This window comes from Schistocerca serialis, chromosome 5 (assembly GCF_023864345.2).
Source record: "Schistocerca serialis cubense isolate TAMUIC-IGC-003099 chromosome 5, iqSchSeri2.2, whole genome shotgun sequence".
Classification (NCBI taxonomy): domain Eukaryota; kingdom Metazoa; phylum Arthropoda; class Insecta; order Orthoptera; family Acrididae; genus Schistocerca; species Schistocerca serialis.
Genome location: NC_064642.1, coordinates 379973541 through 379998515, shown reverse-complemented (window position 1 = coordinate 379998515; position 24975 = coordinate 379973541). Strand labels below are relative to the sequence as shown.

General features: G+C 40.3%; 1 protein-coding gene across 1 annotated transcript in view; it reads right to left on the bottom strand.

Moving 5' to 3' along the window:
• Nucleotides 1-20810, bottom strand: part of LOC126481952 (gustatory and odorant receptor 63a) — a 53766-nt gene extending 32956 nt beyond the window's left edge. The window contains exon 1 of the mRNA XM_050105911.1: nt 20636-20810. Within this exon, the coding sequence (XP_049961868.1) occupies nt 20636-20810 (175 nt within the window). The remainder of the gene's footprint in view (nt 1-20635) is intronic.
• Nucleotides 20811-24975: the final 4165 nt, after the last annotated feature.

The window sequence follows — 24975 nt, the reverse complement described above, 5'->3', positions numbered from 1 at the left end:
ATAATAGCTTAATAACTGACATAGCATGAAAAAATTAATAGTGTGAACAAATTCTACATGAGATACATAATATTCAGTTCAAACACATATATACAACCATACTTAGAGTATAAAAAATTTAAGTCACATGCACAGTATGCAATTCAAACTATCCAAGTCACATACACAGTATGCAATTCAAACATATACAGTATGTAATATTTACATCTAACACCTATACATCATCCATCCAAGAACTTCTGTGATTGATTTTAGTTCTGGTGTATAAACGACGTCATCACCATAGTTATGCTGGCAGTTTGAGCTATTGACTGTAAACAGCATATGCACCTTCGCCCAGTCGGTTGTCAGCAGCCAATTTTAAGTAGTGGACTTGGGGCAATAGTGTGTCAACATTGTGTCACAGAGCTCAATGGAGCAACATCTCCACGTGCTCCAGAATCTATTTGAAGAAGAAAAAGTAGGTACAATGTTTGTACTAAACTCTTTGACCTCAAATCAAAACGACAACTTGTGGACGCCTGCTGCGACTTGATGTCAACGCAAAATGTTGACAATTGTTCCTGTAAAAAGTCATTATGGGTCATATTTAATATTACCAATACAAACCTGCCACAAAACGACAAAGCAAAGAAAGTCATATGAAGTGTTAATGCACTTACGACATAGCCGAAATTCAAGTTAAGGTGATGTAAGAGTGGAACAGCATCCAAAAGAAGAACTTTTCTGATAGTTTCACATAGTTTTATGAACATTGTGTGTATTTTACTCATTTGGGGATTGGGTGGATCAGATGTAGAATATGTAGAACACCTGAAGCATTAAAACTACTATCTTAATGTTTCCATATTTTTTATTAATCCAGTCACGATACTTTTTGGGCTGACAGCCTATTACATGCTATGACAAACAGGTCATTCTATTCCACATACAAACATGCATACATTAGTTTTTGTCATATACACACATACATCCGCTCTCTCACTCTTTATCACTCAAGTGAATAGTGCAAATAAGGCAGGGTTTCAATCTCACCTCAAATGACTCCTTACTGCCGTGACACAATATCCTGATCTTCTGCTGTGTCACTCTAAGGAGAATATGTGCTCTCAGCTGAAAATTGACCTAATGCAGCACTGTACAGCAACACCAAATAATCGTCAGCCATGAAACCCTTGTAGCCACACAGTGAAGACCCTCAGCCCACCTTAGGGAGGCACGTGACAATCTATTTTATGGGTACATTTTGGGTCATAGACCCACAAACTGCTCGATATGCGATCCACTCGACTTGTCTCTCACCACGACGATAACTTTATTATTTGCCTGCTTTAAGCCGCAGGGTTGTTAGTTGTGTATCCATATATGTCAAATGCATCAAGGTTGCACCTTACCCCTCTACCCAATAAATCAAGCTGTAAGTGTCCTTATAAAGCAATTCTGGGTGTTCAAAATGAGAATGAGTTTTAGCAAACGCATAATGAGAGCGGTACATGTGGAGTTTTGACGCACATACCGATATAAACAGCTTCCGTGAACTGTATTACATCCTTCACCACTTCCAGAGCCCCAAATTCTTCTTGACAGATGTAGCCCTTTCAGTGTTGTTTTGGCAATCAGTTGTCTCCAGCCATAACATTACTCCCAACAACTGATTAATTTAATATCATGATGTTTCCTTATAAAATTACCATAATTACCTTACTTAATACTGAGTTACTCATTAATGTTTCATGCAGAAAAGTTGCAGGACTCAGTTTCTTTATTTTATTAATGATTAGTTTCATGTTACCTGAACCCATTTTTAGATCATCCAAACAGAAAAAATGGTGTATTCCATAATGGGATGCAAACCATGTTAAAACTGTACATATGTGCATCTCAAAGTCAAATTCGTCTATGAACATTGGCAGGACAAATATACAACTCCAGTCCCATTGTCCTGCTAATGTACATGGAAAATCTTGACTTTGATATAATCTACATACATTCTTAATGTTGTTTTGCATGCTGTTTGGATGATTTGAAAATGGGTTCAGATAAACCAAAACTAGTAATCAGCTAAATAAAAAAAATGAATCTCGCAATTTTGGCTTTTTTCTATATCAGACTGGTTGATGCAAGCTGCTTCCCATTAGCCCAGTACTCTAAAAATCCATTCATTAATTTGTAAAAATTCTTAGCAAAATACATGTTGTGGCTGAAAAAAGGTTTTTGTCCACATACATCAGCAATCAGGTACTCTACTTGAATTTATTAATGCAGGTGGTTATAGTCAATTTCAACCAAAAACTGAGACACAACTGCATATTTCTGTAATGTATTGAGTACTTTGTTTTTTGCAGCTTTGTCGTCAACTTTGAGTGAGAAACATATTGTGCAACTTGGTGTTCTAATATAGCTGTAAATCGCTGTGTGCATTGTGCAGGCTGTTAGGATATTCAGAGTCTACCTTCGAAATATATCCCACATCAGGATCATCCATCACAGCTGAGAGATCTACTCCTTTGATTTCAGCATAGGTCAACCATCGAAACCCTCCAAGAGGTAGAAATTGTTGCATAATGAACCCAAGTAAGTTGTTCTCATTAAAATATACGATAAAACTTGAATCGATGGCTGCTTAGTTATGCAATTTAGCCATTTACTATCTTTTTGGAACATCCATCGACATATTGGCAAAGTTACCGTAGATACCCCGCTAAAATAACAACAGCATGTCAGTACTGGCTAAAGCTCAAGTTTGACGCCGGTCTACCCGAGCATAGCGTAACGTGATAACCCTAGTGTTGTTCAGTAGACAACAAGGCCCAGCATGTATGTTTCCGAGCATATTTGCTTGCATACACACCAGAATTTCATGAAAATACCTGCATGTAGTAAGAGGGCATACATATGCCTCCACATAAAGCATAACTCCCAAAGTTACATATATTAAACTCCTGCCAAAAATGTATTTTGTGCTGATATTCAGCATCTGTTATGGCACTGGCTGGAGAATGTGCATATTTCAGGAATGCAGTTTTGTAGAGTTTTGCCATCGAATCCAGATATTCCTAGGAGAAGATCCTTTTCTCCATTATGAGCTAAAACTAAGCCTCATCTAGACGTGCAGCTTGTGAGACGTGCATATCCCCCTGATAAATGGTTTCAGAAAGTTTCTGTTGCCTGCATGAATCTCAACAATTCTAAGAAGCATAGTATAATTTTACTGGTGGTTCTCTTAGAAAACAAACCATATTTCTATGTCCTCTCAACTAGGACACTAACCTCATGAATTGCTCAACCGAAATCGACCAAGTGCTTAATAATAAAATGAGCATCACACCATCTCAAATTGTGAAAAAAATAGATATGTGTCATAGGAGTTTACACTTCGGACTGCATGAATTGTGTACTACCCTGCAAAATTTACTGATGACGTGGCAATGACTCAGAACCAATTCTTCACTGGTATTTGCTTTTGGTAGTCCATAAATATAACAGTCAGCTGCTTTCTCGAACAGTGATTGAATTTTCTGTGTGATAAAGCAATGTTGGTGTGATTAATTTCAACAAATTCCTTTGCAAGTGCTTAATGCTCAGAGAACAAACACTTCACAAGTTCTTCCCTGTCATAAGATTTAAAATAATTACAACCCAAAAGTGTGAAATAAAACCTAGTACAGTGCTCAAATTGTGTCATTCTGTGAGGGTTGTATGTGAGCAGAGGCATTGTCCTCACAGCCCTCAACAGTAGCAAAAGGCATTAGAGTAAGCACACGTGACAAAAGGTACCCGCTCGTTGTGTGGGAAATTCTTAAACTTTAAAAACTTTTCCACCTCAGTGAACATCTTTATGCATATCATGTTCTGGGTAGAACACGCTGCTGGTGTTGTGTTAATTTCCCGAATAAAATGAATTCATGCACCTTAAACAGACATGCTTTGCACCATTCTATGCATTCAGTTGGAAGCAAAATTAGGTGAGGCATGTTCTAGATCTAGCAGTAGCCCCCTTAGAGTCCCCTGAGATCTGCATGTTTCTTGCAATTACCTGTAAACTGGAAAAAGTGGAGGCTCTCAACAACCTTACACTCATTGCTTTTCTGTACATCATCCTCATTAGACTCGCACTTCTCTGTGCCTATACATGAATCAACATGTGAGAATTCTCCCTCTCAAATATTGTAACTTTCTGAAGTTTGATGGGGAATTCGATACGATCATGATTATTATACCTACAAAAACAACACATACGATACTGACCTATATGCTGAACATTTTCTTAAAATCTCTCTCACAAGCCAGAAGTGTCCACGAAAATCTAAAGTTGTTGGAATTTTTAACATTAATAACACCCTGTTTTCTGTCCCCTGGAAGAGAGATATATGAAGACTCTCAATATAAGAAATCATCAAAATATGCGTGAATCAAAATATCCACGGGTATGCTGCCGGTCTATAGTGTCCAACGGGCACAATATTTCGGCGATCAAACATGTCGCCATCATCAGGTGAACTGACGGACTGAGCTCCTGTGAACGTGCCGGCACGAAGATCCGTACGCTATGGCTGCTCAGCGGGAACTGGGTTCGGTCGCGGCGGCGGCCGATTTAAATACCCTCCGCCCGCGGCGCGCTCCCTCCGCCGTCCGCGCCCAGCGCCACGGTCGCGCGGTGGAACAGATTGCGACGGCGTCTGAGATGACGTCGGTGTGATGGCTCTGTCCGCCGTGGTCGTCACAACTATACGTCTGCTCGATTTACTCCGCCAGTTCCCGCTGAGCAGCCATAGCGTACGGATCTCCGTGCCGGCACGTTCACAGGAACTCAGTCCGTCAGTTCACCTGATGATGGCGACATGTTTGATCGCCGAAATATTGTGCCCGTTGGACACTATAGACCGGCAGCATACCCGTGGATATTTTGATTATCAAATACGCCGGGAGAAACTCAAGAATCACATGTGCGTGAATGTCCAAATACAGGTTCCTGTTTAGGGCTTTCCAAGGATCTCTTTGCTGAAATTCAAAGAATCAAGTCTGTCTTCATGTCACAACAGACCTCCTGTACCACTCAGTATGCAGGTGTTCCACTGTAATATGCCAATGTGCCAACACAAACATATGTGACCTTTACAGACTATGTAATTTTTTGCGACTAAAAATTTGTAACACAGCACTGCATTTCATTTAATAGTGGAATATTGTTGATAATATAAGATCTAGGAAACTTCTAAACCCTAAACCGGTTGGTAGGTATTCAGGAACAGAATCGAATCATGATAACCAGTAGGAATGTCGATCAGGACAGGCGATATCCTTTGCCAAGTGCACACTGAATCACTGAATATGGTAGTATTGTGGCGTGACATACTTGATGCTTATCTTTAATAAAACAGGCAGAGAAGATGCTGCTGGCTAATAGCTGATTATTGTTACTATTCAAGCCATCTCTGGAGACCGAGAGTCCAGGCACAGCTGTCTGCAAGGATTATGATCCAGGCATAGATATGCAGCGGTTTCAAGGTGCATAATCTCACGATGATGATAGCAGCACTGCAGATGTAGGTGTTCATGGTGCCTGTGAGGTTGTGGGTGTAGGCAGTATGTGCTAATGGAGATGGTCTGGGCAACGATGATGATAGACCACAATAATTCACCATTTCTAAGAAGAAAAGTTGTGAATAAGAATTGTGGATGTGTATACAAGTGTAAAAAAAAAGGGAAACTGGTACTTATGCAAAGACTAGTCTAACACCGTCTTACACCTTCAGTCCCTTATATTGTCTGTGGGGATTGTAATTGGACTTGCCAACAACCCTCCACTTCATCATCAAGGATATGCATGCAGTCCCTGACAGTAAGTGAGGTGGGTGGCTGTGTCGCAAAATCCTCACCTACAATGTGTAGGAGCCCTTCCACACTAATACGCCAGGCATGTGACATCGAAGGTGCTGAAACCGTGAACAGGCTCACATTATAACCCACTGCTTCTAGAACATACAAAGACAACAGTCCATGAGTATGGCATATATTATTATTTTAACACACACATGTTATAAAGCGAGTCATTCTACTTACATATGGTCTGGGTGCATGCACCACCAAGTTTTCATTCATACCTATAATAAGTTACTTCGTTTGGTTCAGCAATGCCCAGCCATCACCCCACTTTTGGAGCGGCTATCCGTCACATTAAAAAAGATGCAATAGCTTCATCCACCTGCATGGACAACTGGTTGCCATCGTCATCATCATCATAATCTGAAACATAAAAATCGTTAGATCATGACTGCATACACACACACACACATACACACAAACAAACAAAATTTTTCATTGCTTACATAACACAGCATTGTGGACGTAACCATCCATATGACAATTCCCTGGAGTTGCTGCTTCTCCTGCTGTTGCTACACTTCAAAATGGCGTCACTCTGAAGAATGATATAAAACCTATGGGCGAGTTCACCTTATACGGTTCAGGTCAAAGGAGGCATGGTGTGGGAAAGAAACCTGAAGTACCATGTGAATCAGTATCTGGATCAGACATGAGCCATGAGTGTGTGCAAGGGTGGGGATAGGTATGTGCAGTGCTGCTGAGTGTAGCAGGGAATAATAACACAAGATGTTGTTTTAAAAAATCATATATTTTCATACAGCTTAACAGTAGTTTCACATTATCACAAGTATACAAAAAAAGAAATTGAATAATTTTTCTTTCTTCGTAGATGAAATGTTGGGCACCCGTACAATTCTAAAATTCTAACTACAGTAATCAAGCAAATATCACAAATCCATAACGATTAGTTGCTACCTTTCATACAGACAATTTTATGAATATAATCAAAAGTTCAAAGCGATGTCATTGTATCTTCATAAGCCACTGCAGGGTCATTCCAATGTATTCCATGATAATTACACATTCTCCACAGTGCATTTCCATGCACTTGAGGCATTTTAACATCTCTGAAAGGTTTTCATGTTGTGACGTTTGTGGAGAATGTCGTGATAATATATCCAAAATCGCAAAGGTAGCAAATACCTCCAATACCTTCAAATGCGGATTGTTCACTTTTGTTGAGGAAGCTTTGAGTGTAAATTATAATGTTCATTTTTTTGAGGTGCCATTGTGAAATGTGTGAGATGTGGTACTACACCTATTAATTCATAAAAGTCTGTACATTACCAATGAATGGAGAGTATTACTCACGTTTTCATAGTTTCATTATGTTTAGAGTAATTTATCAAGGCCATGGATGCAAACTTCTTTAATTATTTTATTTTGAGCAGATGTCCATCTTCTCTCTCATAATAAGGAGAACAAAACCTTGTGTACATATCGATCAGTAAGTTGTAGACATTATTACCCCAGCGTAAACTGTCACATGTGTAGAACTGTGAATTGAGGTAAACATTAGTGTTTGTTAATATACAATTTTTGAATTCGCTCAAGCTATGCTTACAGTTCCCCTTCCTGTCAGTCTGAGGCACAAGTACAATTAACTGAGGCATTTCTAATTGATGTTTTAGCAGTCCATGATTGTCTGGAGGCATTTGGAAGAGGGATTATTCAAAATGCTCCCACTAATGAAAACTTAATGTGTTACTATAAATTATTCATTTGTTTTCAAAGCTCTATACTTTCCAAAATATTACATGTACAAATATGACTTACTCATGAGTAGAACTGTAAACTCACCAACCTTGCGTTTTGGACTCTACAAACTGATCACACAACTCAGCCCAAGTGATAATCAGGTTTGTTCCATACTTTATGTTGCAACTACTGTCAATTATCATCACAGCAGCACTGATGCATTCCCTGAGCTGTTTCAGTGTTCTTAACAGTGGGAACACACAAATACAGTCATGTACAGTCACTAATGTACCAGAGGGGGCGTGGTGTGTTGAGGGAAGGCAGGGTATCAGAGCCACATCACCTTCAAGCTACACTCAATCCAGCGATGCAGAAGTTTTTGTCATTTAGGTAGCAACAAACATCAATATTTCAATGAGGGGGTGCCCTGCCTTATTGGAAGATAAAATTCTCAGAATCAACAGTCAGTTGTGTAAACGATAATAACTGGAACATATCATGGTAAGAGGTACCCATCCCAGTCTTCTCACAGAAGAAAAACGGCCCATACAGCTTCATCTATGACACTGCACAAAAAACATTAATCTTGGGAGAATCTCGTGAACGTACCATATTTTTGTGAGGATTTTCAGTGCCCCACACTCTCACGTTGTAGGAATTAAACTTTTGAGATAAATGTAAGGTCGCTTCATCACTAAATATCAGTTTGGAGGCGCAATGTTCATCCTCAAGTGCCTCCTGCATTGTGTGTTTCCGTGAACCATCCCTTTTTTTTTTTTTTTTTTTTTTTTTTTTTTTTTTTTTTTTTTTTTGGACTGTATACGAAACTTTCCCTCACTCTCTCCACAGTTGTATCTGGCACACATGATCGACTTGTACTTTTCTGTTCACTACCACACAGTGCTCTGTTTAATGGTGTTTCGGTTTCACAAGCCCTTCTGAGTGCAACTGCACTGTCATAACAGAGAAACATCTCACATATTGTAACACATAAAAACTCTTTCCTTGGACTGTCGCCATTTTGTCAAGGCACTGCACTTGCATCGCCAACTGGAGGGCACAATACAAATTCAGTTAGTTTGTGGTTCTGTTCATGTAGCAATCACATTTTTACATCTAATACTTTGGAAGATACAGAACTTTGAAAACGAATGAATCATTTATAGCAGCCCTATATTTTTAAGAGCTTTAAGTACTCCTCCTTGATTACAGAGACAGTACGATTTCCATAGTAATTAGTCAAGCACAATTTTATTTTGTTCAGGATCAGCCACTACCTGGATGTATGTATTACTGTCTATGTACCAGAATGAATTCTTGCTTTACATTGACGGGAACATGTTTCCTGGCTTCAAAGTATACGCTCACAGCACCATGAGACGTATATGCATCCTGACTCATTTGTATTCGCCTGCTGTCACTTTCTCCATAAACCAGTATGGATTTTCTGAACCATTCAAATCTGATTTTGATGTAGAAACATACGTTTTTACCGTTAATGTGATCCTTACATTTCGTGTGTGATATGTTTCAGCCCCATTCACTTCGTATCTTATTTCCTGAATCACGAATGTCAATGCATGTATAATTCATTAGTCATAGTTGACTGGAGCAGTTATATTAAACAACAATTTCCAATTCATCAAAGAAGTTGCACAGCTGCAAGCCAAGCGATTTAAGGAACTGGTTTTTTTCTTATGTTAACGTGTGTTTCCACTACAAAGGGATGCACTGTTGGCTGTGTGTGCTGGTTTTGTACTGTATGCCTATCCTGCTTTATATGTATGTATTATGATTTCTTCACCATCAAAATCGATGAGATGTCTGCCTTGGTCTACAATGTTCTACTTCAGATGTCTGAACAGTCGCAGGGAAGTGTCTTGCATTAGCTGGTGCCTCAATACTTTTACATCCTAGCCTGACTGTGGGGATGAGTCCATCCTGGCCTTATTGTAGGGATGAGTCCGCAGATTGTGTGCATCAATTTGTAGTTGAGATATGAATTTGTAGCAGCATTGCGCTCAACACACATTGCATAAACCAACATAAACCAACTGTATCCCTACTGATTGAGCTGGCTCATAAAATTTATCAATATTCTGCTGCAAAATTTGCTCCTTTGAGAAACCTTATACTGAAACTAATGAGCCTTCCTGTCAAAATTCTGTTACAACTTTTACTGTTCCTATTTCCGTTTTAAGCACATAGGAGATCATGCATGAAACAAGTCCTGGTACAGACTGTTTTAATTATACAGGGCTATTACAAATGATTGAAGCGATTTCATAAATTCACTGTAGCTCCATTCATTGACATATGGTCACGACACACTACAGATACGTAGAAAAACTCATAAAGTTTTGTTCGTCTGAAGCCGCACTTCAGGTTTCTGCCGCCAGAGCGCTCGAGAGCGCAGTGAGACAAAATGGCGACAGGAGCCGAGAAAGCGTATGTAGTACTTGAAATGCACTCACATCAGTCAGTCATAACAGTGCAACGTCACTTCAGGACGAAGTTCAACAAAGATCCACCAACTGCTAACTCCATTCAGCGATGGTATGCGCAGTTTAAAGCTTCTGGATGCCTCTGTAAGGGGAAATCAACGGGTCGGCCTGCAGTGAGCGAAGAAACGGTTGAATGTGTGTGGGCAAGTTTCACGCGTAGCCCGCGGAAGTCGCGAATAAAGCAAGCGGGGAGCTAAACGTACCACAGCCGACGGTTTGGAAAATCTTACGGAAAAGGCTAAAGCAAAACCCTTACCGTTTACAATTGCTACAAGCCCTGACACCCGATGACAAAGTCAAACGCTTTGAATTTTCGGCACGGTTGCAACAGCTCATGGAAGGGGATGCGTTCAGTGTGAAACTTGTTTTCAGTGATGAAGCAACATTTTTTCTTAATGGTGAAGTGAACAGACACAATGTGTGAATCTGGGCGGTAGAGAATCCTCACGCATTCGTGCAGCAAATTCGCGATTCATCAAAAGTTAATGTGTTTTGTGCAATCTCACGGTTTAAAGTTTACGGCCCCTTTTTCTTCTGCGAAAAAAAACGTTACAGGACACATGTATCTGGACATGCTGGAAAATTGGCTGATGCCACAACTGGAGACCGACAGTGCCGACTTCATCTTTCAACAGGATGGTGCTCCACCGCACTTCCATCATGATGTTCGGCATTTCTTAAACAGGAGATTGGAAAACCGATGGATCGGTCGTGGTGGAGATCATGATCAGCAATTCATGTCATGGCCTCCACACTCTTCCGACTTAACCCCATGCGATTTCTTTCTGTGGGGTTATGTGAAAGATTCAGTGTTTAAACCTCCTCTACCAAGAAACGTGCCAGAACTGCGAGCTCGCATCAACGATGCTTTCGAACTCACTGATGGGGACATGCTGCGCCGAGTGTGGGAGGAACTTGATTATCGGCTTGAAGTCTGCCGAATCTCTAAAGGGGCACATATCGAATATTTGTGAATGCCCAAAACATTTTTTTGAGTTTTTGTATGTGTTTGCAAAGCATTGTGAAAATATCTCAAATAATAAAGTTATTGTAGAGCTGTGAAATCGCTTCAATCATTTGTAATAACCCTGTATGTTTAAATCATCGATGTCGCATGAACGATGGGATATTTGCACAACTCCATCACTTCCTTCTTGTAGTTTTCAGTGTGGTGCTGCGATGTTATAGATGTGTTGTATGTTCCTATCAATGCAGTAATCCAGTCGCCTTTTCTTAAGTCGTGCATAATAACGATGATCACTCTTTTAAAGTCAGAGTGTATGACATTTGTCCTGACGCTCAATTGACAAACTTATGTGTAGTGACTTTCATTTTTACGTTTTAACATCTGTTTGCTTGATGATCAAACTACATTGCATGACAAAATACTGTCGGATTTGAAATGCTAATAACTGTGAGACTAATAATGCATAAACAGTTGTTGAACCCAGAACAGTTAGGTCATGTCTGTATGTGTTTGTCATGCGATATGTGTTTCGCCTATCACATAAATGTAGCAGTATAGCCGCTGTAGGTGACTCTTATGAATTAGTTTTGAGTACAATTGTCAGATGTCAATTTATACAGCGTAGTAATGTGTTTATCCAGGGCACTGATTCAGGTGTCATTGAGAAGAGCTTGTGGAGCACTACAAGGACTCAAAAAGAGACAAAATGTTTGCCAGAATACATGTGAAAAGTGATATTAAATTGAAAATTCTAAAAAACGAAAGATGTCATCTCACATTACTTGTAAGTATTCTTGGAACTATAGAAAACACAAGTTAGAGGAAAGCTCACGTCGAAAGAAATCCAAAAAGCCAAGAAAATCCAGAGCTGAGTGAATGCAAGAGCTATGGCAGTATCGAAAAGGAAATGGTAAAATGTCACAAAATCGTTATGTAGATAGCCCGTCAGGAATACAGTCCAAACTTTTGAGTATCTCTTCTGTAACCATTATACTACATAGTGGAACCATTGTTTTAAAGACATCAGCAACTAAATTACATTTTAATTTGAAACAATTGATTATATTTTATCCAAATATTTTCTCAAAGAATCTATAGCATGGACCTGAATTCAACACAGAAATTTAATGTATAGTTGTTGTTCTCTGCATTCATCAGGAGAAACATGAGGCATAAATGTCTACACAGATATGAATTGAAGTTTTGGTAACACTGAAAATTGTAGAACACATGGCTGTAAAGTAGCAGTGTAATTCTTCAGACAGCCTTAAGTCTCAGAATGAATCAAAGTGGTAGACAAATACTATTCCCATTCTTTTTTTTTTACTTATATCACACAGTTAGTGCTGGCCTTATTTCCTCAATGACTGATTATGTGTGCTCTAGGAGAAACATATTTAGTCTGTTCCCTTGTATAATTCTTCAGTGTCAAAACCTGCTGCTATTTCGCTACCTCTGCTATCCTCCACAATCTAAGTTCTACGATTCATCCACTGAACCTTGAATACTGTAAATATCTCCATTTACCAGTCTGATAGATGTTCTATCTCGAATGTAGTCTTGAATTTTAAAATATATACTAAATCACCTACATTAAATTTCTGTTTGCTCTGATCCACCACTTTAATATAATTGTATATGTTATTTAGAAGCTTATTACCACAAACATCATTTGGTTTTATTTTTATTGTTAGACTTATTATTCAGTGATACTGTGATCTCTGGAGATTAAGATGAATCCATGTTTGGTTTTATCATTGCGTTCAAACATGCTATGATACTTGCTTCCTTTTGGAGAACCTCGAATACACTGCTCTGGTACTATCTTGAAATATCTGTTTTAAAACTCACTGTCATTGTCACTTTGAAGGTTACCTGGGCAGCAATTCATGCTTGTCTGCAACAATTGATCTGTCGTCTCTGAAAGCTCTTTCCACATATTTGTTTTCTCGAGTAAGGTCCAAGCACATGTGGAATACGTATCAATGATCATTAACATATCTTTAAAACTTTTAGTTTTCCATGAATATTATCTTTTATATGAAAGATCCACATCCCATAAGTCATCTAAAGCTTACATTATAACAAGTTCATGCAGGAATATTTCGTGGAATTCTTAAACTACTGCCACAGTTATTCAGTAATATCTTTTCCTTGAGGCTCTGAAGTGATTGAAAAGATTTCATTCAAATGAGGTTTATTCCTGGTGTGGTCAGTGCTATAAGCTGTCTTAATCATTCAACTATTCTGTTAGGATTGTCATAATATCACTATATATATACATTGCAGAGACTGACTGTCCATTGTTTTATGTTGTCATTAGCAGGTCAACCATGCAACACCAGTTTAATAAAATTTTAGTATTTTGGTATTTTGCACTGTTTGGGTTTTCGATTCCTCCATGACGTCAGTCATAGATAATAGTTGAGCACACACTTCCGGATATTTTGGTAAATATTTGTCAAGGTTTGGAGTTTTCAAGAATGCCAGATTTAGTAATCTTATCATTCTTTCAAATTCTCTATCGTCAATCTGTATTGCATGCTTGGTTAAACTTATGGGTTGTGAACCAAAGATATACAGCTTTTCCCTGCTTACTCCATATATTCTATCTACCTTACTATCACTGTGATGGTTAATGAAAGAGCCAATGGCATTTCTTCTTTGCAGCCATCATCTTCCTTTGAGAACTGTTCAAAGGAATCAGTAATAGGCCTAAACGTTTCTCTGAGACATTACCCCCTTTCTAAAAGCCTTCACCTTAGCAGTCATAATTTCCCTGGATAGCCTTGCGTGCTGAAATGACTTTATGTCTTGTTGACATGATGTATACACAAAACAGACTTTCAGATAGTATACAACTTATATACTCTTACTTCTTCAGAGCTTTTTCAACTCTTTCACCCCTTGCAACTAACTTGATTAACTTCAAAATTACTAGAAAATGGGTTTCTACTCAAGCATTTGTGTCCATTAGAATTTTGTTGAGTGTTTCAATTTTTGTAGTATGGCATTTGAAACCTTCATTGGGCGTTTGAATATTTGTAGATTGGAGTTTGTTGCTATCACTGATCATCTCAATTCTTGTGTCGACTTACAAACGGATAGTTTGCTTCCTCTCCAACTGCATGTTGGGAGACATGTGTGAAAATTTGTATATAGTGTGATGTATAATAGTGTAATTACCCATTTTTTTACTATACATGTGCCACCATCTTTTAACAACTCTTGAAAGTTTTATGTGTGTCGCCTGTCATACAGCTGTCTTGTTTTATGAATAACCAAAAACCCATACTGTGTGTAATTACAACAGTCTCCACATTAAGTCATAAATTCATTGAACATCATGGCAGTTTCTACATGTGCTTGATTAATATATTTTAAATTTATGTTATCTTATTAAAAGCCATGCAACAGTTCAGATTGCATAAAATATTTTTTTTTATTGAAGACAACCAGTTTCATCTAACTTTAGCTGTCATCTCCAGATCTTAAATCTCTTTGTTGTAAAATATGTTCATTTTACGCTGAACCTCACGTACAAGGTGGATAAAAATCCATTTGACGTCTTATGCACGAGGTTCAGCATAAAGCAAACATGTTTTACAACAAAAAGATTTTGAGATCTGGAGATGACAGCAAAGTCTGTTGAAACCAGGTGCCTTAAATAGAGGAGTATTTTATGCAATCTTAGTTGTTGAATGGTTTTTAACAACTAAAACAGATCGTCCTTCAGTATTCTCAAAATGAGAAAATTCCATCTTATTACTTTGTTTGAGAGCTGCTTCAGTATCTTAGAGTATGTTTGGCTCAGATAAAATATGAGTACATGTACCCCATATGACAGCTGAAGCAGAAATAGTTCCATGTTTGATATTGGTTTTCCACTGCAATATCATCAGATATACACATAGTGTTTGGCTTTAGTGTTTCTGACAGAGAAATATCGCTGCTTTCACTGGATTGCATGTATGTTATAACATCAACCTGACAACACCTCCTGTTATACAAACATCAAAAAAAAGTTTTGCATCATCTTGGTTCCCCCAGAGTTCCGGAATTTGTACAGAAAATTGGAACAAAGATCAACATAAACACCATTTCCACCCTTTTATTCCTCATGAAAACCACACATTGCATGTTGTACCACCATACAGTGAGACCTTCAGAGGTGGTGGTCGACATCGCTATACACATCAGTACCTCTAATACCCAGTAGCACGTCCTCTTGAACTGATGCATTTGTCGTGACATACTATCCACAAGTTCATCAAGTCACTGTAGGTCCAGACTGTCCCGCTCCTCAATGGCGATTCGGCGTAGATCCCTCAGAGTGGTTGGTGGATCACGTCGTCCATAAACAGCCCTTTTCAATCTATCCCAGTATGTCCGATAGGGTTCATGTCTGGAGAACATACTGGCCACTCTAGTCGAGCGATGTCGTTATCCTGAACGAAGACATTCACAAGATGAGCACGATGGGGGCGCGAATTGCCTCCATGAACACGAATGTGTCACCAATATGCTGCCGATATGGTTTCACTGTCGGTCGGAGGATGGCATTCACGTATCATACAGCCATAACGATGCCTTCCATGACCACCAGCGGCGTACGTCGGCCCCACATAATGCCACTCCAAAACATCAGGGAACCTCCACCTTGCTGCACTCGCTGGACAGTGTGTCTAAGGCGTTCGAGTTGCCTCCAAACATGTCTATGACGATTGTCTGGTTAAAGGCATATGCGACACTCACCGGTGAAGAGAACGTGGTGCCAATCATGAGCGGTCCATTCGGCGTGTTGATGGGTTAATCTGTACTGCGCTGCATGATATCGTGGTTGCAAAGATGGACCTCGCCAGGGACGTCGTGAGTGAAGCTGCCCATCATGCAGCCTATTGCGGACAGTTTGAGTCGTAACACGACATCCTGTTGCTGGACGAAAAGCATTATTAAACATGGTGGCGTTGCTGTCAGGGTTCCTTCGAGGCATAATCCCTAAGTAGTGGTCATCCGCTGCAGTAGTAGCCCTGGGGCGGCCTGAGCGAGGCATGTCATCGACAGTTCCTGTCTCTTTGTATCTCCTCCATGTCCGAACAACATCGCTTTGGTTCACTCCAAGACGTCTGGACACTTCCCTTGTTGAGAGCCCTTCCTGGCGCAAAGTAACTGGACGCGATCGAACCACGGTATAGGAATTCTAGGCATGGTTGAACTGCATGGTTGTTTACATCTTTGGTTGGGTTTAGTGATATCTTTGAACAGTCAAAGGGACTCTGTCTGTGATACAATATCCACCGTCAACGTCTATCTTCAGGAGTTCTGGGAACTGGGGTGATACAAAACATTTTTTTGATGGTCGTATATAGTGTTTAGGCTAGAATGATGTTTTTGGAAATACATACAGATGTTGGAACTGAACTCCATCTGGGTGCATCAGCAATAACAAATTAACGTTCGTCTTGCTGTAATCCAGTGGACCTACATTTATCAATTGTATACCGTCAAGCAGGAATGTTCCATTCTTCTTCTATTTTTCTGCAGTATTGGCAGACTGGTCAGTTATTACGAAGACTTTGTGAAGAGAATATTCCATACATCCAGTTATAGTGATGACTACATGTTTACATTAGCATACCAGGGATTTTATAGGGGTGGGGAAGTGGTTGGGTTGTTTGGGGGAAGAGACCAAACAGCAAGGTCACCGGTCTCATCGGATTAGGGAAAGATGGGGAAGGAAGTCGGCCGTGCTCTGTCAAAGGAACCATCCCGGCATTTGTCTGTGGCGATTTAGGGAAATCACGGAAAACATAAATCAGGATGGCCAGACACGGGACTAAACCATCATCGTCCCGAATGCGAGTCCAGTGAGCTAACCACTGCGCCATCCCGCTCTGTGATTTTATAGGGGAAAAACGACATACAATCATGTCTTACACATTTTTATTTATGAACTCTTACATACACCTGGATATATAAACATGATTACGCCTACATCCGGTGTATTGCATTTGTACACACTATAATGTAGCGATGTAGTGCAAGCATCATATTATTGAACAATGGTTTCTTCTGCAATATGTAGAGTTTGCCATATTAGCTCTATCAAATTGGTATACAAATTTTCGTAAAATCTGTACACACGTGGCTGCCAGGTTATTTATTGACTGAGAGCACAGTAGCTATTGTATATTAAAGACTTAAATGTCTCTTCTTACAAATAAGTTTTCTCTCTCTTATTATGCAGTTACGCTGTTCATGCGATGTCACCTTAGTAGTTTTTATGACGACCCAACAACGCTGCAGGAGTTTGAGTATTCTGAGCACACAAGACCACAGTTAGAACTGAGTCATAACAAAGGCGATTCCACCCAAGTATAATATTACTTTACTGCCACAATATTGAGGGTCCTCAAAAAGAGTTGAATTCATCATATGACAGCTTTTCGATATTATCATATCTACTCCTGCTAACATTTAAACTGAAAATGTGATGAAAATTGGTATTTGGTCCTTTTGTATTGGTCATGACTTTCTCTTCAGAATATTTGTGTATTCTAGCGCAGGCTTGGCACTGTGTCTCGCCAGAAATAGCTCACTAAGTGTATCATAATGTTCGTGCATTCTGGTGCTAGTAATTGCTTAGAAACTTGGCAGTAAAGAGTGAATTCACACATAGCGATAAAAAGTTCAATATCATCCTGTGTCTGAGTGCACAAAAAACTCAAATACTTCTTGCCTGAGTATATCAGAATGTTTATACATTTTGATTCTATCACATTATTGCATTTCTGTCTTGCAGAGACATGAATTCATTCCTGAGGAAAGAAAATAGGCATAGTAGGTGTTACTAATAGATAACCATCTACAGCTTTGCATTCAGAGGTTGTGCTGTGTCTGGTCATAGTATAAACTATCTGATGTCACACAGTTTGCAGACGGTGGTCGTGCAGTTAGCGTCATGCTGCGCCAGGCTCTCTAGTCACCAGTCGTGGCAGTCATTCTGCCCTCACCAATGCAATGGCTCTCGCACCAGCGCACCCACAGACCCGTTGGCGGCCTGCAGTCGTCCCTGATTGTTTGTATACATAAAAAAAACGTTCCTCTTCTATTCGACAGACACGTCAGTAGTGTGAGGCAAGTGACGTAGTTTCGACATCTTGGATTGTGATGTCAGAAGGGTGGGGAGTAGTAAGGAGGGAAATCTGGCAAGGCTGCCTGACGTGACACAGCAAAGTAGGCCACAGAAAATTTGGTAACAATGAAGGCTGTGCGGAAACTCTCATTTACAGCCTACCTGAGATATCTAAAGAAACTTATGGACTCATTTCCTCTCTAGACTGAGGACATTATCAAGGCTAGAAGTCGTGTCACCCAGTAATGATTCCTAGTGATGACTAATTTTTGGGCTGTGTACTTATTAATGACTTCTTGGCATGACTAATGGCGTGCTTTCAGGTCACCCAATATTAGCGTGATGGTTTCTAGTCATGACTAATTTTTTGGCTTGTGCATAATCTGTGATCTCTCAAGTTTTCTTGGAATGAGTAATTAATGCTGTGCTTTCGGGTGTCCTGCCGAGTTGTTGTCCATTTCATGCACTTTTTTTCAGACTGTAGCTAAAAGTCTGTGAAATACCGCTCGAACTTTTCCGTGTTTATTTCCAAGGAATTAGAAAGTATGATCCTCGTTAAGAGGGAGACTACATTTAAACTGATCAGAATATGCATATCCCAGGACCACAGTTGATGAGGCGGTGTACAAAGTCAGTGGAATTACCATTTAATGTTTGCACCCCACATATTTGCTAAGAATATGTTTCACACAGCTTGTCAACTGGTATGCAGGGGTACCAGTATTTCTAACTATAGGTGTTAGAGGAATTCCTCCCTTGTGTACATTAGTAAGACTATTCAGTCATGGTGCCACCACTACTTGTGTTCTAAGATCCTTAATGAAGTTACTTGAAACGCCTAATCCACTGAGAAGAGCCGCCATATGTCTTGCGATTTTATTTGTAGAACCAGTATACAAGGCGTGTTTTTTTTAAATAAGTACCGTTTCGAAATTAAAAAAAGACGTGCTAAGATATCTCAATAATTTTATTTTTGCATGAAAGCCTGTACCTTAATACACTTTTCTACATAATTTCCGTCAATACTGAGGCACTTGTCATAACGTTGTACCAGTTTTTGAATATCCTCCTCATAGACGTCTGTCGCCTGACTTGTTAACCACTGCATCACCACTGTTCGTCATCGTATTGAAGACGCTGACCGCCCAGGTGTTTCTTCAGGTACAGAAACAGATGGCAGTCACTGAGCGCAAGATCGGGGCTGTACGGAGGATGATCTACAGTTTCTCATCGAAAAGATGTGATGAGATCTTTGGTCTGATTCGCCACATGCGGACGGGCATTGTCTTGCAGCAAAACGATGCCCTTGCTCAACTTGCCACGTCTTTCGTTCTACATTGAACGGGGCAGATTGTGCAATGTCTTACAGTAAGCTGCACAAGGCAGAAATTCCACAAGCAATACTACTTTTCCGGCCCATAAAACTATGCACATGATTTTCTGGGCAGAAATTGTTTGCTTAAACTTCACTTTTCTGGGTGAATCTGAATGCCACCATTCCATGGACTGTTGCTTTGATTCTGGTGTGACGTAGGCCACCCATGTTTCATCGTCCGTAACAATTTGGCTTAAGAAATCAGCACCGTCGTTGTGGTACCATTCAAGGAAAGTCAATGCACTGTCTAAACGTTTGGTTTTGTGCACATCCGTCAACATTTTCGGTACCCAACGTGCGCACAATTTTCGGTAATTCAAGTGCTCGGTCACAATGCCATACAAAACACTACGAGAGACGTTAGGAAAGTCATCCCGCAAGGAGGAAATCGTAAAGCGTCTGTTTTCTCTCAACTTATTGCCCACTTCTTGCACCAAACTTTCATTAACGACCGAAGGATGCCCACTTCGTTGTTCATCATGCACATTTGTGCGGCCATGTTTAAATGCTCTCACCCACTTTCTTACTATCCCATCTTTCATAATGTTTTCTCCGTAAACTGCACAGATCTCACGATGAATATCGATAGCTTTTAGGCCTTTGGCACTAAGAAATCTTATAAGAGCCCGTACTTCACAATCTGTGGGACTCACGATTATCGGAGGCATCTTAAACACTCAGTACACAACGTAAACAAGGAAGAATCAGATTGTAATGGCATCAGTGCGTAGACAACAGATGTAGGTACCCAGTGCGCACGTGCAGAACGCCGACCGCAGCGCTGCGGCCGCGGTGTGGCAAAACGGTACTTGCTTAACAAATATGCTTCGTATATCTGTCTGTAAGCAATGTTGTTCAAAAGATCGCACATCTTCTTGTTGTAGTCCACATTTGGCATCAGGCAATGGAACAACACGGTAGAGCACCGAAAACACACTATTAAAAGTATTAACTATCTATATCAGACTTTTCTTCGTTAACAGTAAAATAAATGAGAAAAGTGGAAAAAAGTAAAAGTTCGTTCAGCTGCCAAAAGCAAAGAGACAACGTGGCAACGTCAGTAGTGGTACCTGTTTGCAGGCCTTTTATGGGCAGCAGACCCAACGCCTTCATCAGTGTGAGGGAAGGTTTCAAGTCACTCGCGAAGACCCCCAGTGCATCACCGTTCTTCTTCTGTGGTCTAGCGTCGCTGCAGTGCACGCTATCTGTCACCTGCGAGCGGAAGGCCCATGCTGTGGTTCTCATCGTGCTCCAGACGGTCTGTTACGTGTGCTCTTGACACACTGGAACAGATATTTATGTCGTCATTTGCTAGTGCAAATCGACCCATTGCAATGCTCGATCGATAAAGCACTGCAACCTTAAGAAACTAATGCACTGAAGAAAGAAGAAACCAAAAACAAATTAAGTTCCTAACCCCGCCCACGCACTGCCCTGTAAAACACACAAAAATAAAGATAAACAAATTTCCCCCCAAACCTTAAGATGAAGGCAATGCGTAAAGGTAAATCCTTCGAACAATAGCTGTCATTAGCCTTCAGAAGTGGAAGTAGTTAGTGCAAATATGACGTGAACGTGATAGGTGCATGCTGATGTAGTATATTTGTTAAGCTACTTCCCATTTACTCCAGGTAAATTAGTAAGAAAATCAGCAAATGGGGGAAAATGTATAAAGTTTTGAAAGTTCTGGAAAATACTCATGTAGGGTGTAGTAATAAATAACAGAAAAGTTCCCCTTAGTATGGGGGTGGGCGTCCCTCGTTTACCCCCTCCAAAAGTCAATTTGTACCATTTTTTAAAATTGTACACAAAAAGGCTCACTTTTCGAACGGAGTTCTTATTATTAAATATATTCCTTGCAAAACTGTACACGAAAAAGATCTTGTGCATCTTTCCATTTATACAATTGGTATATGGGGTATGATAATTGGAACTGAATTCTGCTAACGTAATAGTTTGCAGTTTTGTTACTTAGCAAAGTATTTAAATGAAAAGCGAAATTTAGGGTATATAAATATTTCGTAGCCTATATATTCTACTTGATGATATTTCTTTGAGTATTGTTGAAATCACGGGTATGTGCCAATAATGAAAACGGCAAGTTCCCCTTCCCATTCACTCAGCGCTCTCCTACCACTATTGTCGCTGCCGTTTCTTCCTACCCAGTCTCCAGTTCCGTTGAGTTAATGTTGTGAACTGTAGTGCCAGAGACTTCTGTTTTTGTGACAGTATCATTTCGTGGTGTTATGAAGACCTTCTTCTTAGTCTCATTTCTTTTGCCTGGTCTGAGAAAACAATAATGCTGGACCCTACTACCTGTTTTGTTTGTGGTAAATCTGGTTCGGAAGTGACGAAAGGCTTGGAAATTCTGATACGTGTCAGCAAGGAACGGAATGATGGGGCTCATAATCTTCTACAGAACGCTTGACTGATTGAAGTGTATAATGTATGTCGACTTGAATATATTAAGGAAACTAATTAATCAGAATGTTGCACAAGCAGATGATAAAAGTTTGAGATCCTCTTCCTCTTATCCACTCAATTTCAAAAAAGACCATTTCATATGTGCTGAAACGCGTGACATAGAGGTGGAAACAAAAAAACCACCCCACAGACGCCGTGGAGTGTTTGAAGTTCGCTCTTTAACTGTGAAACACACACTGCTTGAGAAAGCAAGGAAACGCGATGATGATTTCGGTAGAAAGGTTGCCGAACGCACCAACAGTGTTTCGTGTTCAGTAGCTGCAGAAGCCCGTTATCATCAAGATTGCTACGCTAAACTGGTGCGAACCCCTCCTCTGTTCGAAAAAGAGGCCGCCCTCAAAATATCAACTTTGATGCCACTTTTCCAGAATTATGCAAATTTATGGATAGTTCCGAGCAGTGTCAATTTTCACTGCTCGATTTGTAGCGGAAAGTTAATGAACGACTTCCAGAAAGAGGGACAATGACTATATAAACTCTGAAAAACAAACTGATTGAACATTTCGATGATGGGGTCTTGTGTGCCGCAATGCCACAAAACTCCCCCAGTTGTTTTCGTGGCAGTGGCCACAAACTTTTGAATCAATGGTACAATGAACGAGCTGTTAATGAAAAAGACGACAGAAAGAGAATAGTAGAAGCAGCAGCAGCTATCGTCTGTGAAGGTATAAGAATGACACTTTACAGAATTGTCGGCTATCCAGATATCAGTGACATTACAGAGAAGGCTGAAGTTATGGTTCTTGACACTTTACACAAATTTTTGAAGGGTGTAGTCAAAGGTAGTGAACAGCCCCCTTTAAAAAAATGTACAGCAATATCCAATGCGTTTGTCAGCTACCAGGTCTCGTTCATTTATCTCCCCACTGCAACTTGGTCTTGCAGTGTACTTGTTTCGTAAAGTGGGATCAAAAAATATTATTGAAATTGTCTCGAATATGGCTTTCTGCCCTTCATACAGCACTGCGGCTTTATTTGAGGCTTCTGCCGTTCCGTTCTGGAAACCAAATATCTCAAATTATTCTTTCTCGCAGTTCGTTTTCGATAATGCTGACTTCAACATTGCAACAATAACGGGCAGAGGTAGATTCCATGCTATAGGTGGAATCAGGTGTGTGACTCCTGGGAAAGCGACAGAACATCAGAAAGTAACGAAACTCTGTGTCTTGCCGAGCTCTACTGAAACAGCAAGTACCCAAAGAATTAGTCCGCTAACATTCCGAAGGCAGAATAGAGTTGGAATTGAAGAAATCGTTCTGCAAAATGTCTACTCGGAACAATCATTTACTAAACCAACAGTGCCTACCAATCACGATTTTACCTGGAGGATGGAAAAGTTTTTACAGATTTCTATTCCTGCATGGCAAAGTTTTACGGAGAAAATCACAAGTATAGAACCTTACACGCAATCAAATGTATTAGTGCTTCCATTCATCAACCCGCCCACAGATTATAATGCTATTTTAACTGATTTTACTTATGCCATCACGGAGAGCAAGAAGACCACACAGCAAACATGTGTCGTGACGTTTGTCAACCAATGGCTCTGAGCACTATGGGACTTAACTTCTGAGGTCATCAGTCCCCTAGAACTTAGAACTACTTAAACCTAACTAACCTAAGGACATCACACACATCCATGCCCGAGACGACCGTAGCGGTCGCGCGGTTCCAGACTGTAGCGCCTAGAACCGCTCGGTAGCCCAAGCCGGCGTTTGTCAACCACTCGACATGAAAGCTAAAGATGTAGTTGCAGTGGAGGTTAATGGAGGGAATGATCTATTCACTAATATAGTTATTTGATTAGTTGGCTTTCACTAGATAACGTCTTTTCTAGGAGCAACAGATTCTTAATGAGAGACAGTGAACTCTCTCAACTTTTGGGGACTGTATATGCTGCAGGTTCTGTTCCCCATATACTTTCTGGTCATGCATACACGAGGGCAATTCAGGCTCAATCTGCACTCATGTGTGCTCTTTCCGTCATAATACGGGAGTAAATGGCAGTCATGGAGGAGGAGGAGCAACATATTAAAGACTGTATTTCTGATTTGAGTGGCAGAGAGTATGGGGAATTGGGAACTCCATATAGAATGTGTGAGTTGCATGCTACCAATATTCCACGCAACTGGACACTTTCCGTATGCTAAGGCGTCTCATTTGTACCTCCAGGACATGGAAAAACTGAAAGAAACCATGAAACCCGCGAAGTTCGATAAATTCACTAAGGACATCTTCACGGTTCGACTCTCTGATAAGGACTGGTGTGGAGTGTGGACGGACATGACGATAGAACAAACACTTATGAAGAACTTCAAGAGTGTTTGAGGTGTTTCACATGGAAGAGGTTTCACCGATAGTGTGTTGAACCGATTGATTTGCGGTATACCAATAGCCCATCACATATGTGAAGCTGTGGAACAGTTCTCCAATTTGCATTCGGCTTCGAGTGATCAACATGTTGAACTGAGAAGTATATGATATGATGTGATCGTATGGGATTGTTGGCCAGGAGGCCCCATTTGGGGGAGTTCGGCCGCCGTATTGTAAGTCGTTTTTAGTTGACGCCACTTCGGCGACTTGCGAGTCAATAATGATGAACACACAACACCTAGTCCCCTGCCGGGAATCGAACCCGGGCCCCCTGCGTGACAGGCGGTAACGCCACCGCTACGCTACGGAGGCGGACAACTGAGGAGTGGGAGGATAGAACTTGACGAGAAAATTCGCAGAACATGTCAGCTATGGTTGCAACAACACATTCAATTTGTTTATAAGAAGAACTGTATTCATTAGGATCTGGATTAGTAGCTTCACAGGAAGTAAACTACTTCAAAGCTACGTCTGTTGGTGAAGAAACTGTCTCGCCAAAATTTGGTTCTCTTAAGCTTAAGCGACCCAGCATGTCAACTGTAAGGCTTTAAAA